We start from the raw sequence: 19357 nt of genomic DNA, 5'->3' as shown, positions 1-19357 counted from the left end.
TAAGTTGGACATAGCAGAGAATCAGTAGGATGTAGCATATCTTCTGTTTATTACTCTAGGTCTCCATATTATATGCTGTGTCCCATGAGGTTAGCCTGTCTGCCGTATAAAGCAGATATTTCTGTGCTTTGGTTTCTGTTTGGATTTACCAGTAAGATATGGGAAGCAGATAAAAGATAAGAAGGAAAGAGGTTATTCTCTGTGCTCCTTCTTGTAGGTTGGTGCACTTGCAGGTTGGTAGCATCCCTCTACTAGTGCCAACCTCTGATTTGATGGCTCCTCTAGTTTCTGGTAACTGCTCTCCTCTCTTCAGCCTAGGTAAAAGTCTAATTATAATCACTTAAGGTATTGCATCTTGCTTTGTTCAAATGCCGCCTACACTTTACTAAATATTCCCTTTATCAAACCTGCCTTTTAATTACCCAGTGTACCACTGTATGTGCTTTGTTCTGGGATCCTAACATATGAATGGAAGATAGGAGGGGAGATAAAGGTAAGAAGGAGGAGAATTCTGAACTTTTTGCTGAATGATAAACAGGGATTTGAAGCCCAGCTGCCAGGTAACCAAGTTATTTAATTATGCTGAATGCTAGTTTGCCTAGACTTACTAGAGTACGGGTAAGACTTAGCTGTTGGGTGGTAGTAGGGGGTGGGCAGTGAAGGTGAGATGATATTTATGAAAGCACAGTGTCTGACACGTAGCTGGCGTTTAATTAGAAACACGCTGGGCACTGTTCTGAGTGTATTACATGTTCCTGAATTTCATACTGAAGAGAAACAATAAAAGGTTTTTTTCTCCCCACAAGACTCTCTCTTCTCTTTCTAACCATCTATCTACTATATGTCTATTTTTGTCTGAGGCTTGCCTTCTCACCATTCCCTGTGTGTATAAACTGGGTTTGTATTTTCTACTTGGTAGGAAAGGAAACAAGATATAAAGAAGCCAAGCAGGAGAAATAGGTAAGGAGACAGGGAAATGGTATTCTTTTTAATAAACATAAAAGGGCAAGATTCAGGCTGGTATGTGGCTTAATGGTAGTGCTTGCCTAGCATGCATAAAGCCCTGGGTTTGATTCCTCAGTACCAAATAAACAGAAAAAGCCATAAGTGGCACTGTGGGTCAAGTGGTAGAGTACTAGCCTTGAACAAAAGAAGCTCAGGGACAGTGTCCAGGCCTTGAGGACTGGCAAAAAAAAAAAGGCAAGACTGAACACAGAAGCAAGCAACAAAGTTAAACATTTCTCCATTTCAATGCTAAATTACAGAGCAGGGGGTGGGAGGAGGTGGGGAGGAGGCTGGTGGTATTATCTATGTAAATCTGTCCTCTCCTTTGAAAACCTGGCAACTCTGGGCAGATGCAAGTAAAGACAGAAAAGATAAAAAGCTAATCTGAGAAAAGGAAATTTAGTTAACTGCCAGCCCATAATGCCTATGTTTGGGTAGTCCCCAAAACATCTTGATATTTTAGAATAAGTGGAACCTATCTTGTCTACCCAGAACCATTGCCTAAGTATTGGGGGCTGCTTAGAAAACTGTTAGGTCCACCCAGGGAGAAAAATGGACCCTTTCCTAGCTGTCCTTGCCCCACCCAGGTAACTGGCCCACCTGTGGGCAGTAGGAGGTGCCTCCAGGTCATGGCTGAGATCACGAGTCTCCTACCACGCCCTTTGCTGTGGCCACACCTCCTTCCTGCTCTCTTCCTGTGTAGTCAGTCTCCATCATTAGTTCCTCCTTTCCTTTCCCTTCCCCTGCATCCCTTGCATCCCCTGTACCCTCCATCTGGTACAGCCCCCGCATACCTTTATCTTGTGCAGGCCAACAGTATGCTCTCCCCCCAATAAACTCTTCTGCCTGACAGTCTCTTTCCGGGGAACCTTACATTATGTTGGTGAACCTTACAAGAACCATGTGTATTACCCCAATTTAAGATTATGGCTTCCATTTGGATTGTTTGTAACTCCTGTTTCCTAACATGGGGAGCAGGAAGAGACAGGACAGGCTAATGCATTTATTTAACCTTGCTATACTAGACTATTTTAGTATAAAGAAACCTTAACCTTACTTTTACCTTGTTATACTAAAATAAACCTTTGCTAAAACTTTCACCTAGTGCAGCTCTCTGAACATTATTTTTCACCTGTGGATCTCAAGGACCTATGATTCTGTGAGGAAATTGGGGAGATGAAGGAATCCTTCATCCATCTTCCATTGACAGATTCAGGAGACCTTGACCATGTTCAGGATATTCGGATTTCCACATTTAAAATATAACAAGACAAATTGGTAAGGGTGTGTCTGCTTCCAGTGGGTACCTTTTCTTTCCCAGTTCTTCACCTGTGTGCCAGGAGGGGAAGGGGGCTGTAAGGGTTACCCAAACTGAAAGACAACTGGTAGGGCAGGAAGAAGGAAAGCCACCGATGTGGCTTCTCCGCTCTCAAAACATAACTGTTTTTTAATCCTTCAGCATGAGACAGCCAGAAAGAGACAGAGGTTCAAAGAACAATAGTGTTCCTCAAGACACAGAGGGCTCAATGTGAAAATAGGAACTTGATGAAACAGACTCCATTTTGTCTGATGAGTCTGCTGGGTACATTGTTGATGGCTGACAGCTGGTACTGGGAGTGGGGTGAGACAGTTAATGTAGGAAAAATATGACTTCTGCATTTTTGTGCTGGTACTTGGGCTTGAACTCAGGGCCTATGCACTGTCCCTTATTTTTTGTGTAAGGTTGACATTCTTCCACTTGAGCCACAGCTCCACTTCCAGCTTTTTGGTAATTACTGGAGATAAGGGTCTCACAGATTTTTCTGCCTGGGCTGAGTTTGAACCAAGATAACTCAAGATATCAGCCTCCTGTATAGCTAGGATTACAGTCATGATCCACGCACCACAGTCATGGTGCCTGGTTGATTTCCCCTGCTTTCTGCTTTGAAATCGGTTTCATCCTAAATGCTGGGAGTGCTGGCTGAACTACTATGGGTAAGGGGGAAGAGGCTTTTAAAAATTGCAACAATGCACCAGGTACCAGTGTCTTATGCCTGTAACCTTAGCTACTCAGGAGGCTGAGATCTGAGGGTTGGGATTTGAAGCCAGCCTGGGCAAGAGTAAACTACTAAAAAGCTGGAATTGGAGCTGTGGCCCAAATGGTATAGCACTAACTTTGAACAAAAAAAGTCCAGGGACAACACCTAGGCCCTGAGTTTAAGCCCCAGGATTGGTATGTGGGCACACACACACACACACACACACACACACACACACACACACACATTCAACAACGTTTTCATGCCTAAGGCATGACTTGTCATTGGCTATAGAACTCCAATTCCAAGAGAAAACATTGTATTCAACTTTCTACTCCTCTACTTCCCCTACAGGGCAGCTTCTAGGCAGTTGGGAGAAATGAAATACAATATAGCTGAAGGGAAAGGGTCAAAAGGGCATTTTATTAACACATAGCAGCATAAACAGGAGAAAAGTCAAATCTGAAATGATAACATTTTTGTCAGTTCTCCACATAAACATAGAATCTAAATATTCCATACTCAGTTCTGATGACAAATGGCTTCTTAGGTAGATAAAAGGTAGGGTCCAGTCCCTGGGGAGTGATACAGCTTGTGAATGTTCTTTAGTCTCACAAGAAAAAAAAAGTCTGAGGGCCAAAGCCACAGAGTTGTCTCTTGGTGGTAGGGAGGAGTCCTCTTAGATAGCTCTATCACAACAAGCAGGACTCTTTCAGGCCCATAAGGCAATAATGGCCATGAAGGTGAAACCAGCAGCCACACAGCACCACTTAGTCAGAGGGGCACCAGGACCAGCTAGCTCCCGGGGTAGAATTTCTAGGAAGGTGACATACAGGAATGTGCCAGCTGCCACACCCTCTAATACAGCTTGGGCTAAACCCTGACCTCCTTCAGAATCCCCAGTAGCCACACTCATCCCTAAAGCTAGGCCCAAGGGGGACATGAGAGCTAATGACAGTATGGAAAATGCAGCCCACCGTGATCCAGTGCCTAACTTCACCAGCCGAAGTCCTACACCAAACACTACAAGACCTTTATGAGCCAGAACAGCAACACAGAGTTGTATGGTAGCTGCTATTGTTGTCTGTAGCCCCACAGCTAGACCTTCAAACACTGAGTGAAAGGAGAGTGAGAGCAAGAGGACAAGGGCTCGAAGGGGGCCCCGTGGGGGTGAGGGTAGAGGTGAATGGCTGTGGAATCCAAAAACAGAAGATCCACTCCATTCCTCCTCCTGCAGAGTTGATCCTTCAGCAGCCCCAGGACAGCACTGGAATGCAAGTGACTCCAAAAGGAAGACCAAGAAAAAGCCAAGGGAGATGATAAGCTCTCCATAGGGATACTCCACCTAGGAACAGAAAGGGGGCTGTGAGCTGGTAGGCAAGGAAGACAGTATATAGATGGATATGGGATTGGGAAGTTAAGGGTAGGAAAATGAAGACTGGAGTAGAGGTGCTAAGCAACACAGTATCCATAGAGTGCGAAATATAGGAAAACAAGCCTGGCCCCCATGGTGAGATCTGAGTATCACAGTTTGAAGGCAGCCAAGTCAGGAAAACCTGACTCTTATTTCCAATTAACCACCAAAAAGGTGGAAGTGGCACTGTGACTCAAGTGGTAAAGTGCCAGCCTTGAGCAGTTAAAGCTAAGTGACAGTGTCCAGGTCCTGAGTTCAAACCCCAGTCAGTATTGGCACACACACATATGTATATATAATATATATGCATATATATTATCAGTTAAAAGAATATAAGAAAAGAAGGAAAAGCAAAACCTTTTCTAGGACTTCACAAAGAAAATGGATTGGACTGGCTCCTCCTTTCCTCTATAGTATCTGAGCTGAGAAGGGCATCTTGGTATTTTTCACATATTCCCCTAAGAAAACATCTGAGTATGGGCTGGGAAGGTGGCTCAGTGGTAGAGCGCTTGCCTTGCAAGCATGAGGCCCTGGGTTCGATTCCTCAGCACCACATAAGCAAAACGAAAAAAGCCGGAAGTGGCACTGTGGTTCAAGTGGTAGAGCAGTAGCCTTGAGCTGAAGAGCTGAGGGACAGTGCCTAGGCCCAGAGTTCAGGCCCACGACCGGACCCCCCAAAAAAAAAAAAAAAAGAAAACATCTGAGTATGAAAGGAATCTCTGGTTCTCCTCACCTCCCAAGGACTGGTGTGAGATACTCACATGAGTGGAATCAGCAGTATCAGAAGAATTTCCTTTACTTTCTGTACTGTTCTAGGAAGAAACAAACAGAAATTAGGTGGGAGGTGGCATAGCTCACCTTCCTGCTCTGACCTTTCAGCAGTACTGTTTTCCTTAACGTCCAATCGGACCTGTTTTCATCATTCTCCATAACCCCAAGAACTGTTATCCACTCTGTCATCTTACCCTTGTCTTTGGTCCCAACATTTTCTTCCTTTCCATTCCTAGGTTTTGTTGATCACTCTGGCTTCGTAGCCCTGAAGCTCAGCTCTGCCATTGCTGCTGCTCACCTGTCCTATAAACTTCTGGATCTCTGATTCAATTCCCTCCAGGGCTTCAGTGGTCATATGCATAAACCCAGCTCCCAGGAAAACACCAGCAGAGATACAGCCCAGAAGGCTGAGGACTTGGTGGTGACGACCTTATAAAAAAGCAGAAGTTACAACCCAATTGGCAGTAAGGAGACAAACAAAGGTGACTAAAGGGTAAACAAGGCTGTATTCAAGTATCTTGAGCTTGAGGATGGTGAGAATTAGAGCCAGGAATCAGGACAGTGTGAGACTAAGGTTAAAGGGAAAAAGATGGAGTAGGGCTGTACCTGTAGCTGCATCAATCCGGAACCATTTGAAGCAGATAGGAATAAGGCCACAGCCCAGGGTAAGAAACAGAAGGGCAAACAGGCAACCAATTTTTGTTCCTATTAGTGCCTCCATCTGTTGGGTACAGGACAAGCAGAAGCCTCACAACGACAAGTGGAGCAGGAGTGGTATCTTGGGTAGTCAAGAGTATCTTCACTCTCCTGAGTTTCAGGAGACTCTTGGTGTCCTCGTGTCCCGTGTCCTGGTTGCCTCTGCTACAGCACAGCTCTGCTGCATAACTCACTAGAGCCCTGCCTAGCTATGTGCCCTCCCCTACCTGGAGGCCCCTCCCCTGCCTCACGCCTTCTTGAGCTTCCAAACCAGAAACTCCAGACTCCCTGCCAGGCACAGCTCAGTGTTCCTTTTCTTCACTGCTATGACTAATTCAAGAGCTCTTGAGAGTTGTGGCTTATGCCTGGGGTTGACCTAACCCTAAATAGGACAATTTCTGCTAACTACTCTGTTATTTTGCATTGAGGACAACCTGGTCCTGCCTCATGATATGTGATCTAAGCCTTCCAGGCCCTCTCCACCCCATCAAGGTTGCTTCTGATATCTGAACCCAAGCTTTTCAGAGGAGATTTGGGGCCACCTGGGGGTAGAGGTGAGGCTGAGTGGTGCTGCAGCTGCCACTTGTGGGAACTAGCGGATGAGGGGACTCCTCTTTCCTGTAACTCCAGAAAAATAGCTCCAGGCATGGAATACTCGGTGAGGAATGGAGATTTCTAGCATTGCAATATTGAAACTGACACAATTAGATTTCTATAACTAAGCCCCCATTACAAATCTTTTTTTCTTCTAAGAGACTTGAATCATAACAAAAAAAGAGTTGATTCATTCTTTTTTCCTAAACACACACACACACACACATACACAAAACTAAAATAAAGAAGGTAGAATTAACATTCTTTCCTTTGATCAAGGTGACCTTTGGTCTCCTTGCCATTTCTATAATTATTAGTTAATAGTTTTGTTATGTCACAAAAAATAATGGTCCACCAGATGTCCACTAATAGTATAAAAGCCTTGATTTTTATCAGAACGTGTGAAACTGCCAGTTTTCTGTGCTTCTTTCCATATGTTAACAGTTGTGCTTGCTAGGATAAGGTAGATTTAAGGTTCATCCCTTTCCTTCTCAGAGGGTACTCTCTTTCTCACTCTTATATATTCTTGATTAAACTCTATAAGTGGTTTTCAGAGTTGGCTGTGCATGGTGTTCGAATCTGACTGGAGTCCACTGGCATTTCCTAATGGGAACTGTAGAAGGAAAATCAGTTGTTGGTGATACTAGGAATTGGACCCAGGGCCTAAGTGATTGTTCTACCATTTACTTGAGCCAAACACTTAGCCTGGGATTTCTTGCATTTTAAGATAAATCTGCTCTTCCATCAACCAGTAAGAAATGAACCAAACAAAAGTATCTTGCCTGGAGCTGAGTGCTGGTGGCTCACATCTATAACCCTAGCTACTCAGGAGGCTGAGATCTGAGGATGGTAGTTCTGAGCCAGCTGGGGCAGCAAAGTCCATGAGATTCTTATCTCCACTACACTACTGAAAGAGCCAGAAGTGGAGCTGTGGCTCAAGTGGAACAGTGCTAGCCTGAGCAAAAGAAGCTTAAGGACAACTCCCAAGCCTTGAGTTCAAGCCCCAGTTCTGTCCTCCCCCACCAAAAAAAAAAAAAAAAAGAAGAGAAAGTATCCTGCTTGGATATGCAAATGTGGAGATGGAATATTTGAACATGATGGGAGCCAATAGTACACACACACACACACACACACACACACACACACACACACACACACACAATCTCAGCACTGGGGAGGCTGAAACAGGATCCTGAGGTCAAGGATAATCTGGACTACCTAGTGAGACAATGTTTCAAAAATTAAATAGGCATGGTGGCCAAGTCTAAAATTCTAGCTACTCAGGAGGTTGCAGTTAGGAGGATCATGTGAGACCAACCTGGGCAAACAGTTACCAAGGCCCCACTGAAAAAGAAGACTGGAGGTATGGCTCAAGTGGTATAGTGCCTGCTAGCAAGGGCAAGGTCTTGAATTCAAACCCCAATGCCACTGTGGTATGTATGTTGAACAAACAAAAAACAAGAAAATGAAAACAAAACATACATAAAATATATGTTGGGAGGGAAGAGGGACAAGCTGCTGGTTCCCCTGTTTAGGTGGCCCATAACATCCTTGAGACCTGTTGAACTAGTTTTCAGGAAGCTGGGGGTGGCTTTCCCCACTGTTCTCGGGTGTCTTCTCAGGAAGTTCTGGTCTCTGGAAGAAGCAGCAGTAGTCTTACATGAAAGTGAGCTCCAGGGCTCTGTGGGAAGGTTAACACTGACAATCTCAGGATTCTCCCCAACTGATGCCTATACTTTTTAAAGAATTGTAAAATCCATTTTTATTCTTAAGCAATTTATTACAATCATTAAAACTTCATACAAATGCAGACACACAAGGATACTGGCTCTCCCCTCCTAGATATCAGATAGCTTTAGCTTTGGCAGGAGTGATAGAAGAAATACCTTGTGACACATTCTTGTCAACTCTCAGGGGGATCATCAGTAGGGGATGGGGGAAACTCAGCTGGAACAATCACAGGTAAAAGATCTCCCCAGGAGCTGACACGGGCACAGCGATACAAATCCTTGCCATGTCGGCGGGCTGTGATGATAGCATGCTCCATGTGCCCATCGGGACAGCACAGGTGACAATGCACATGGCGAGGCCGTTTAAGGAGAGGCTGAGTCAAACGAGGCCAGCGATTAATTTCCTCTGGAGACCCCCTGGCAAGGATCACCATAGAGAATGTTTCCTCTTTTGGCTTCTTGTTCTAAGAGAAAAATATGGAGACTACATAGAAGGAAAAGATACAGGGGAAAACAGTTTTCTCTTCTACATTCCTTTGCATATTCTATATATTGTATATATGCAAGTTCTCCGATCTGCTGGTTATACTATACACTTGCCAACTCTTCCCACCTCTGACCCGTTTTCTTCTAGCTTTCCCAGGTGATTTCTCCCCATTGCAAAATTCTTAGGATACACACCCAGCTGAAGGGGATGGGATGATAAGCCTGGGAGAAGCTACAGGCCAGGGGCGGAGAAGCTGTCAACTGAGGACAAGGAAGTTCATGGGGACACTGTGAACACAAATGAAGACATGAGATAAGACAAAGAACCATCAATCATAAAACTTAAAAATAAGAGAGCTAAGAGAGACTAGGGAGAAAGGAGAACAGGAGCAGAAGTAGGAGCAGGAAGAACTATGAGAATTACTAGGAAGAAAAGTAGATAAGGACACAAAGTAGCAGAGAGTAGCATAGTTTTATTCTCTCTTTTCCTGGTCATACCTGAGTTCAGATCTATGTGCCTGAACAGGAGGAAGCAATACTTACCGGAGCAAATACAAAACTAGGTCGTGGGTCCAAAGAAGACTTCTCTTTTCCCTAAAATAAAAAAAAATAAAGCTGGGCATAGGGCACGGGGAGGGGGGTGGGGTGGGGAGGAGGGTCTACTCTCTTTCATTCTCTTTTGCTGGTCCTGGGGCTTAAACTCTGGGGCCTTGGCACTGTCCCTGAACCTCTTTGTGCTCAAGGCTAGTGCTCTACCACTTGAGCCACAGTGCCATATCTGGCTTTTTTTTCTGAGTAGTTTATTGGAGTTAAGAGTCTCCCGGACTTTTCTGCCCTGGCTGGTTTCAAACCACGATCCTCGGATCTCAGCCTCCTGAGTAGGTAAGATTCAAGCATAAGCCACTGGCACCCAGCTTTTTCTTTTTTGTGTGTGATGATCCTGGGGCCTGAACTCAGGGCCTGGGAGCTGTCCCTGAATTTTTTTTCTTCTAGTCTTGAGGCATGAACTCAGGGCCTGGGAGCTGTCCCTGAATTTTTTTTCTTCTAGTCTTGAGGCATGAACTCAGGTCCTGGGTACTGTCCTTAAGCCTCTTTGTGCTCAAGGTTAGTGTTTTACCACTGGAGCCACTTATCAACTTCTGGATTTTTCTGAGTAGTTTTTTTGGAGATAAAGAGTCACACAGACTTTCCTGTTCAGGTTGGCTTTGATCCTCAGATCTCAGTCTCCTGAGTAGTTGGGATTACACCTGGCTTTTTTTTTTTTTTTTTTTTTTTTTTGCTCAAGACTAGTACAGCGATCACTTGAGCCACAGATCTACTTCCAGTTTTTTGGTGTTTAATTGGTGATAAGAGTTTCATGAATTTCCCTGCTCAGGCTGACTGTGAACCTTGATCCTCAGATCTCAGCCTCCAAAGTAGCTAGGATTACAAGGCAAAGACTGGCACCTGGTATATGGGATCTATTTTTATTAATTCAATCTTGGTCCTTGGTAAATTGAAGACTCCTTTAACATTGAATTCTAATAATGATGAACTGGAAGTGGCGCTGTAGCTCAAGTGGTAGAGCGCTCGCCTTGAGTTGAAGAGCTGAGGGACAACGCCCAGGCCCAGAGTTCAAGCCCCACGACCGACAAAAAAAAAAAAAAAAAATCTATATAGAGCACTAATAATGATGAACTATGTCCTTTGAGTTAAGCTGGTTACATCTCTAATACTCTAAACAAAGAACTTTCTCTTTGTAGCAGTAACTTGGCACATAGTACAGTGCTCTCCTTTGTCAACAGCCTCTCAAAAAAGAAATCTCACTCCAGGGCAATTAAATTTATGATAGCATATTGGCTTCTACTTTTATCCAGAGATAGTGTTCTTGGGTGAGCAGTCAGTAGTTTTTTATTGAGGTCAGTAGTTTTTCTTGTTTGTAGTGGGACTTGAACTCCAGGCCTGGGTGCTGACCCCGAGCTCTTTTTGCTCAAGGCTAACACTCTATCACTTTGACTCACAGTTATCACTTTGATTCACAGCTCCACTTCTAGTTTCTGAATGGTAAACTGGAGATAACAGTCCAATGGGGACTTTTCTGCCCAGGCTGACTTTGAAACGTGATTATTAGATCTCAGCCTCCTAAATAGCTAGAATTATAGGCATAATCCACTGGCACAAGCCAGTAAACTAATTTTTTTGTTGCTGTTGTTGGTTGTGGGGCTTGAACTCTGGGCCTGGGCGCTATCCCTGAGCTTTTCAACTCAAGGGAAAGCTCTACCTCTTGAGCCACAGTGCCACTTTCAGTTTTCTAGTGATTTATTGGAGTCATGGACTTTTCTGCCTGGGCTGGCTTTGAACAGAGATCCTCAGATCTCAGTCACCTGAGTCGCTAAGATTACAGGCATGAGCCACTGATGCCCGGCAGTAAACTAGTTTTTAAAGGGCTAGAAAGTAGGTAAAATATATCTGTTTCAATAACTTAACTCTGTAGTTTGTAGTAAACTAGTCAATGACCACAGAAACATGAATATACATAACATATACAAAAACAGGTGGTAGGCTAGATTTGATATGTAAACTACTTCCCTGTATCATCACCTTGTGTGTCTAGTTCCTAAGTCACTACTGCAAATGTGTGATACAGTTTCTTTAGTTTTTAAGACAATAACAGTTATTAACAATTAAAAAAACAAGGGGGAAGGCAGAAGGAAGGACAAGAAAACTTACCTTAAGGACCAGATCCCGGGCATCCATGAGAAGGCGGTGTCCAACTTTTGTTCCATTCTCTACCAAAACCTGTTCACAAATGTTGAAAATAAGCAGAAGTTTTGAATTACAAGCTATCATCAAAGTCATCAGCTAAGAAAATGCAGATAAGAGTTCTGAAAGGAAAACAGAGACTAAAGATATACAGAGATCCATGAAGGAGAAAAATTTTCATAAATGCAGACAATGAGGAAAGGCACAGAAACTACAAAGCTTCTTGAAGGGATTTCAACTCACCAGAAAACGGTTTGTCTTACGCCACAAGGTTTGAACCACCTCAGTGCGATCAGCCTTGCTGGGTAGTTCACTTAGGGCAAAGGCTGATACTACTATATCAAATTGTACCTGAGGACCAAGACAAGAAATATGTCAGATCCAGCATCTCCCTATTCTGAGACTACAACAGACTCCCAACTTTCCACCCAGTTTCTCTTATTGCTTTCTTTAATCTCCTAACATTAAATGCTGGATTACAAAGGTGAGGCCACATTTCTCCATCTGTACATTCCACACTTAGAATACTCTAAACAGTGCTACTTGCCTTGGGTGATACAGGTAGAAATTGTCTGAAATAGACACCTGAAATATGAGGCTCCCCTGATTCTGAACCACCTGTGGAAGAAAGAGATGTGATAATTAAAAGTATAAATGAAGCTTATGAACACTAGGAAAACTGAAGAGATATCTGGACAAGACACATGATCCTGAATATAAAATTAAAACACTAGATAACAAAGAGCTATAATACTGTAAATAAATTATAAAGGGATAATATCAGTTTCCCTAATCTGTTGATCTTACTCAGTCTATCCACAGTCTACCAAAGGCTTCTAGTACCCTCTGTTTAAGGTTCTTATGTTTTAGCCATAACTCTACTTCCCAATAAAATGTTCTTTCTCATATTCTGTTGCTTTCTTATCTCCCTCAACTTTGGAAGAGTCTTACCTTATTGCTTGCTCTCACCTTTTAGTAGCTTTTCTGCTAAGTTCAACATAGCAGCTGAACTGTCCACACACATATATTCATGTAGGCTCTGGCCCCAAGTGCTGTGAGCTGCCCTGTGATGACAAAAACAACCCACAAGTTCTCATGACAACAGTCATCCCTAGATTACTCCTCTTTCCAACTCCACACCTGAGGAAAGAGTGTTTTGTTAAAGTTACAAAAACTAGCAATGTTAATTCAGTCATAATTTTTGAGAAACTAATAGACTTAAAATTCTATTTAAGGGAAAAACTTTTGATTGGTATGTAAAAACTATTATTGATACTAATTTCCTAAATATTATTTGACATTTAAGTTCTTTTTTTTATTGTGAAAATACTGTATAGAGGGGTTACAATTACATGGGCAAGATAATGAGTACATTTCTTATCAAGCATTTGTAGCCTCCTCCTTTGTTTCCCCTTCCCATCCCTTCCCATCCTCCCTCTGCCCCCCACCCAATCCTCCCCGCTCTCCCCCCCTCGTGCCCCGCCAAAGTTGTAAAGTTCGTTTTCAACATAATCATTTTTGACATAACGAATTGTACATCTCATTGTTGCAATGGGTCCACCTGTATCCCTATTTAAACGATTTGTTTTTCCCCTTCCCCTCCACAAATTATACCGACATCAAATACAGTGAAAGCAGGGGTTATACTATGGGGGAGGGACATACAAAGCAACAAAGAAATAATCTTATAAATGTGTTAGAAACAATCGCATGAAAGAAAAAAAACATTTGAATACATATCTTAGGGTTCATTTCCTAACATCACCTTATCTGACCTTTTCTGCTTGACTCAGACATATACTAGATACTGCAAATAAGGGAAACCACGGGTCCTATGTTTCTTTAGGCCTGGCTTACTTCACTTAATATAATTTTTTCCAAGTCTTTCCATTTCCTAAAAAAAGGGTCAATGTCATTCTTTTTGATGGAGGCATAGAATTCCATTGTGTATATATACCACATTTTCTTGATCCATTCATCTTCTGAGGGGCATCTGGGTTGGTTCCATATCTTAGCTATAGTAAATAGTGCTGCAATAAACATAGTCGTGCTGGTAGCTTTAGTGTGGTCTTGTTTGTAAACATTTGGGTAAATGCTCAAAAGTGGGATTGCTGGGTCATAGGGGAGCTCTAGGTGGAGTCTTTTGAGGAACCTCCATTCTACTTTCCAAAGTGGTTGAACAAATTTACACTCCCACCAACAATGCAGTAAGGTTCCCTTCTGTCCACATCCACTCCAGCATCTGTTGTTTTTAGAGTTCTTGATTTTAGCTATTCTAACTGGAGTGAGGTGGTATCTCAATGTTGTTTTGATTTGCATTTCTTTTATGGCTAGGCAGGTTGCGCATTTCTTCATGTGTCTATTGGCCATCCTTCTTTCCTCTTCAGAGAAGCTTCTCTTTAAGTCTTTAGCCCACTTATTTATTGGGCAGTTGTTTCTTTGAGGATTTGTTGTTGGGGGATTTAATTTTTTGAGTTCCAAGTATATTTTAGATATGAGACCCTTGTCTGTTGTATGGCTAGTGAAGATCTCCCAATCCGTAGGCTTTCTATTGATCTTGCTAGCTATGTCCTTTGCCATGCAGAAGCTCTGCAACTTCATGCAATCCCATTTGTCCAACCTTTCTCTGATTTGCTGTGTTTCTGGGTCTCTATTAAGAAAATTTCAGCCTGTGCCAAGGAGACCTAGGGTTTCTCCTATTCCATCCTGTAATGTTTTCAGAGTGTCTGCTTTGACTCTGAGATCTTTGATCCCTTTGGAGTTGATTCTGGTGCAGGGTGATATATAAGGATCTAGCTTTAGTTTTCTATAAGTAGTTAACCAATTTTGCCAGCACCATTTATTGAAGAGGCTGTCTTTCTTCCATTCTATTTTTTTAGCTCCCTTATCGAAGATTAGATGGCTATAGGTCTGTAGGTTCATTTCTGGGTTTTCAATTCTATTCCATTGTTGACATTTAAATTCTGACCCCAATCCTTGCCTACTCTGAGGGAAGAAACACTGTAGGTCCAACTTTCCTATTCTACCTCTGGTTTTCTTGATACTGAAATGATAGAAAGATGAATTTGACAAAAATATGCTGAGGAAAATTACTCACCAGGTAACAGAACCAGTACCAGATCCAAAGTCCATCAAAGTTTGTGGTTTGAACTCTGGAATTCGAGAATGGATCTGAAGAAACATGTAACAGCCCACAGAAGACAGAGACAGAAATTTGCTAAGTATGAATTAGGGGGACGATAACAGAGAAGAGATATGAATGCATTTTGAGATTCAACATTTTTCATGTGGGAAGGTTCTAAAACGGTGATTCTAAGCCTTTTTTGGGGGGTCATAGAATCCTTTCAGAAGAAAAGGGAACCTTTTAAAACAATATATATACCACATGAATTCTTATCAAGGAGACTAATGGATAAATAAAGAGAGGTGTGGCTCAGTAGTAGGGTACTAGCCTTGAGCGGACAAAGCTAAGGGACAGTACCCAGGCCCTGAATTCAATAGACATAGTACACACATGCTCAGGATGAAGTTTGAGACTTTTACCTCATGGAATGCCCTGGAGACTGCTGCAAAGCCACCGTCCAGTCTTGCTGCCATATATATTAGGCTCAGTTCTTCATTGTAGCTGCCATGAAAATCACACCTGCTGACTAACAATCTTAATCTCATAGTTACTTTCTAAGCTTACAGAGAACAATACTTTTGGAAAGTGCTCTTTCAACTCAGCCCTCTCACTCTCCAACATAAAAGGGTCTAGGTTCTAGCTTTCTAGAATACCAAACTAATATATTCCCAACTCTCTGTCTCAAATTCAATGTTTCTTTTCTTTTTGTCTTATATTCAGTTACACACAGGGAAGTTATATTGTTACAGCTCTACCCGTTTATATTGTATTACAACCAATCTCACCCCCTCTTATCATTCTCCCTACCTCCTAAATTCAATGTTTCTTTTTCACTTTTTCTAGCTCACCTTACCTTATATTTTGCCAGTGGTAGGTAGTTTTGCGCAGGACATGTAGTACTGCTTCACGAAGTTTCTCCTCTGTCTGAAATGAGTCTGGGGTGAGAACAAGGACTGGAAGTGAGAACCTAGGGAGAAGAGGGATTGGTTCCAATAACTGAAGGTGTTGCTTATACGATCTCCCCCATTGCTACCTAAGGAAAGTTTCATAGCTCAAGAGAGAAACCAGATCTAAAGAAAAACTTTTGGTGACAGTACTATAATAGGCTGGGTGCTGGAGGCCCATGTCTGTAACCATGGTAGAGAATGGGAGGACTGTAGTTTCTGGCCACCCTGGGCAAAATAGTTTATGAGATTCCCATCTCAACAGGAAAAGTGGGGGGTGGTAGCACATGCCTGTCATCAGTGGGAAGTGTAAAATAGGATTGAAGTCTAGGCTGACCTGGGCAAAGAGTAAGGCCTGGTCTCAAAAATAATCAGGGCAAAAAAGACTGGAACTCAAGCAGTAGAGCATCTGCCTAGCAAGCAAAAAAGGCTCAAGTTCAAACACAAACACCACTACCACAAGAAAAACAAAACAAAAAACAACCACCACAACTAGAGTATATCAGTATCTCGCTTCTAATAGTAGTTTAACTTAATCAACCCTGTCCCACAAGTTTTATATTAAAGTTGTAAGATTGAAAATAACTATTTTGTAGATTTCCTCACTTCCCTGAAACTAAGAATTTGACTTAAGATGTTACCATGGGGAAGAAAGAGCTTGAAAATCTGTCTGATGATTGTGTTGGGCTCTATGCTATTTGGCAATAATCTACTGAAAGCCTACTCTGAGTCAGGTACTAGGAGTGGGGCAGGGTATACAAATGAATTAAAAAAAAAAGTAGTCTATCATATGGAGGAACTTCCAGTTGTGAAAATAAATTGATAAATTACACTCATTTTTCTATCCTTAAGAGAATAGGAAAACTCAGAACTGGACAGGGATCCATCCAGGAACTTTTATTTCATCTAATAAAAACACAGAAGGTCCTAGTTTAGAAGCCTTGCCGGAAAAACAAAAACAAAAACTAAGAAGATAAAACATGATTGTCAAATAACAAACTGCAGAATCCACTCAGGAGACTGAAATTACTCCTTGTTCTTCGTTTCCTACGGATATTTGGATCTAGCCTTTTCCTTAGTTGTTCTTAAATCCTACCTGAATTTTCCAGGAATTTTTTCTCAAGTTCCATAGCTCTTTTTTGTAACTCCTCTGGTTCTACAGGCAACTGTCGGCTCCACAGATAATTAGTCAGTGCTTGCACCCGCTTCTCCATATTAGGCATTGGGTTCTCTACGGGCCAAAGATAAAAAGCTGAATAACCGCGTAAGGACCTTGTCTTGTTTCCTTTCTGAACTCGCTGGCTCGCAGTAACTCACCAAGCAGCTGCAGCTGCGCGGCGTTAGCCAGTGTTTGTGGCAGCCGCAGGTGCGGAAGGCGCAGGATGCCAGGATGTTTACGATGGGGCTTCTTCCCCAGAAAATCAGACTTGTTATCTATCTGGGTCACTCCAGGTGCCAGGACGGCGAGAGCCTGAGGCCGAGAAAGAAATGCTGATTGCAAGGCAAAAAGGAAAGTTGCAAGGGCTTGTTAACAGAAAGGAGACTGTCCCATAGCAGAAGTGTGCATTTACCCGGGATGGGGGAGCTAGTCGAAGGGTACGGCCCCACCTGCCCGGTAACAGGAACCTTAGGTCCCGAGCGGCCGCCATGGCTTCCGACTCAAACAGGAAGCGGAAGTGGAAGTACCAGTGACTCTGAACCTAACATCGCGGTAACCATTCTCCGCGGAACTTTCCGGATGGTTGCCAATGAGAAAAGCGAGTATGTGCTAGTAGCCAATAAGCAACCAACATGTAGCTATTAGTGAAGCGGAAATGGTATGTGGGCGGGACTGGCTAGACTGTCATGACGTCGTCAATAGGCGTGGACAGGGCCTTTCGCGGGTTGGGGCTGGCCTCCGGGCCGGATTGGCCTCCGGACCGGATTGGCGTCCGGACCGGATTGGCCTCCGGACCGGATTGGCCTCCGGACCGGATTGGCGTCCGGACCGGATTGGCGTCCGGACCGGATTGGCGTCCGGACCGGATTGGCGTCCAGGCTAAGGATGACATGAGGTAAACCGTGTCACTTTTTTTAGGCGACTAAAAGTAATAAAAATTAATTATTAAGTAGTCGGTAGTTTCATAACATTGAACCTAGTTAATAAGCTCATTTCTTTTATTTGTTAGTTTCTCTTCAAGATAAACTGATCTTTTCATGTATGTGCCAGACCCTGTTCCAAAATCTGGACAGGACACTTCTTTGGGTTCTCACAGTCTTAAGTAGGTTCTGTTGTTAACTCCATTTTGCAGTTAGGCGAGTGAGGCTTCAGGAGATTAAAGTGCTCAGGATCACAAACTTAATTTAAACAGAGATTCTTTTTTATTTTTATTGTGAAAATACCGTACAGAGGGGTTACAATTACTTGGGCAAGATAATGAGTACGTTTCTTTCTTTTTTTTTTTTTGGGTCCAGTCGTGGGGCCTGAACTCTGGGCCTGGGCGCTGTCCCTCAGCTCTTCAGCTCAAGGCTAGCGCTCTACCACTTGAGCCACAGTGCCACTTCCGGCTTTTTTCATTTTGCTTATGTGGTGCTGAGGAATCGAACCCAGGGCCTCAGGCATGCAAGGCAAACGCTCTACCACTGAGCCACCTTCCCAGCCCCTGTGAGTACGTTTCTTATCAAGCATTGTTGCCTCCTCCTTTAAACAGAGATTCTTAAGTCTGAGCTTCATCTTTAAATACAATGCTGTACTGTGCAATACTAACATTTATGCCAAATGCCCAGAAGTGTTAACATATAACATTATAACATAAAACATGCATTCTTTTTGAATGCATGAAGCCAGGTAAGGGTGGCTTACCCCAGTAATCCTAGCTACTCAGGAGGCTGAGATCTGAGGATGGCGGTTACAAAGCCAGCCAGGGCAAGAAAGTTCATGGGACTCTGCAAAAAACCACCAGAAAACTGGAAGTGGTGCTGTGGCTCAAGTGGTAGGGTACTGGCCCAGAGTTCAAGCCCCATGACTGACAAAAAAGAAAAAAGAAAAAAAAGATTTGATTTTAATAAGAGACTTCTATAAGTTTTGTAGTACTTTGCTTTATTTCATAGTACCAGTTTGTGTCAGTAATAAATAAAATATACCTGTCACCTATAGGTCAGCTGTAATATAAGATTGATGGCTATTTTTTGTTATGAGGAAGTAGCAGAACAAGGGATAAAATGCTTGTCCTCTAAAGTCTATCATTCTGAGGTTAAATTCTAGAGCACTGGGATAATAGTTGCTGCCCCATGAAGTTGAAGTGGCTCAGTCCTGTTATCTTAGCTACTCATGAGGCTGAAGATTGAGGTTTGAAGTTATTGAGGGCAGGAAAATGTTGGAATCTTAAGCTAACCAGCAACTATCTTGAAATGGATGCATGGCTCAAGTGCCAGCCTTGAGGGGAAAAAAAGCTAAGGGACAGTGCTCAAGCTCAGCACACGCTATAAATAAATAAATTGAGATAATTTAATCTGTCTTAAAGTAAATGCTCAAATACAAAACAGCCAAAATGCAAATTAGGCTTTGATTGGTACTTTTTGAAAAACATGCAACAAATATGGGATATAATCTGGACAGACTGCTTCTATACTTAATGTGAACTATTTAGATCTCTTTTGAACATTTAAAAGTTTCTTTGAGGCAATCCCTTTCATAAGTACTGATACTGTCTCTATAAAATCTTCTTTTTTTTTGTCGGTCGTGGGGCTTGAACTCTGGGCCTGGGCGCTGTCCCTCAGCTCTTCAGCTCAAGGCAAGCGCTCTACCACTTGAGCTACAGCGCCACTTCCGGTTTTCTGGTGTTTTACTGGAG

General features: G+C 42.8%; 2 protein-coding genes and 1 long non-coding RNA gene across 5 annotated transcripts in view; 1 reads left to right on the top strand and 2 right to left on the bottom strand.

Annotated features, from left to right (window-relative positions):
• Positions 1-3439: 3439 nt before the first annotated feature.
• Slc39a2 (solute carrier family 39 member 2) lies at positions 3440-7300 on the bottom strand. Of its 2 annotated transcripts, none has more exons than XM_042680012.1 (4): positions 5815-7300; positions 5507-5637; positions 5199-5249; positions 3440-4368 (listed from the first exon to the last, which is right to left on the bottom strand). In XM_042680012.1, the coding sequence occupies exons 1-4, from the start codon at positions 5927-5929 to the stop codon at positions 3736-3738; spliced, it is 930 nt and encodes a 309-aa protein (XP_042535946.1). In that variant the 5' UTR covers positions 5930-7300; the 3' UTR covers positions 3440-3735. The 2 variants fall into 2 exon arrangements, with proteins under 2 accessions (XP_042535946.1, XP_042535947.1); XM_042680013.1 differs by having other exon boundaries at positions 4316-4368; positions 5199-5244.
• A 934-nt stretch (positions 7301-8234) lies between these two features.
• Positions 8235-17177, bottom strand: Mettl17 (methyltransferase like 17). Of its 2 annotated transcripts, none has more exons than XM_042680253.1 (13): positions 17096-17177; positions 16842-16995; positions 16621-16776; positions 15434-15515; positions 15000-15081; positions 14554-14627; positions 12426-12520; positions 12004-12074; positions 11700-11807; positions 11424-11492; positions 9258-9308; positions 8910-9002; positions 8235-8692 (listed from the first exon to the last, which is right to left on the bottom strand). In XM_042680253.1, exons 1-13 carry the CDS (start codon positions 17171-17173, stop codon positions 8402-8404), a joined length of 1404 nt encoding a protein of 467 aa, XP_042536187.1. In that variant the 5' UTR covers positions 17174-17177; the 3' UTR covers positions 8235-8401. The 2 variants fall into 2 exon arrangements, with proteins under 2 accessions (XP_042536187.1, XP_042536188.1); XM_042680254.1 differs by having other exon boundaries at positions 16621-16755.
• A 334-nt stretch (positions 17178-17511) lies between these two features.
• LOC122108053 overlaps positions 17512-19357 on the top strand; it is a 52992-nt gene continuing 51146 nt past the window's right edge. The window contains exon 1 of the long non-coding RNA XR_006147460.1: positions 17512-17578. This is a non-coding gene — a long non-coding RNA (uncharacterized LOC122108053). The remainder of the gene's footprint in view (positions 17579-19357) is intronic.

The sequence above is a fragment of the Dipodomys spectabilis genome, unplaced genomic scaffold (genome assembly GCF_019054845.1).
Source record: "Dipodomys spectabilis isolate Male_0828 unplaced genomic scaffold, ASM1905484v1 ptg000054l, whole genome shotgun sequence".
Classification (NCBI taxonomy): Eukaryota; Metazoa; Chordata; class Mammalia; order Rodentia; family Heteromyidae; genus Dipodomys; species Dipodomys spectabilis.
This window is presented reverse-complemented; position numbering and strand designations above follow the sequence as displayed.

What these genes read in the sequence shown, in the direction of transcription:
- Mettl17 (XM_042680253.1), bottom strand. Translation starts at nt 17,173, where the DNA reads ATGGCGGCCGCTCGGGACCTAAGGTTCCTGTTACCGGGCAGGTGGGGC. An exon ending in GACTAGCTCCCCCATCCCGG is followed by an intron (nt 16,996 to 17,095) that starts GTAAATGCACAC and finishes TCTCGGCCTCAG; the next exon opens with GCTCTCGCCGTCCTGGCACC. An exon ending in TTCTACCTGTATCACCCAAG is followed by an intron (nt 11,808 to 12,003) that starts GCAAGTAGCACT and finishes CTTGGTCCTCAG; the next exon opens with GTACAATTTGATATAGTAGT.
- Slc39a2 (XM_042680012.1), bottom strand. Translation starts at nt 5,929, where the DNA reads ATGGAGGCACTAATAGGAACAAAAATTGGTTGCCTGTTTGCCCTTCTG. An exon ending in TCCAGAAGTTTATAGGACAG is followed by an intron (nt 5,250 to 5,506) that starts GTGAGCAGCAGC and finishes GTTTCTTCCTAG; the next exon opens with AACAGTACAGAAAGTAAAGG. An exon ending in ATACTGCTGATTCCACTCAT is followed by an intron (nt 4,369 to 5,198) that starts GTGAGTATCTCA and finishes TTCTGTTCCTAG; the next exon opens with GTGGAGTATCCCTATGGAGA.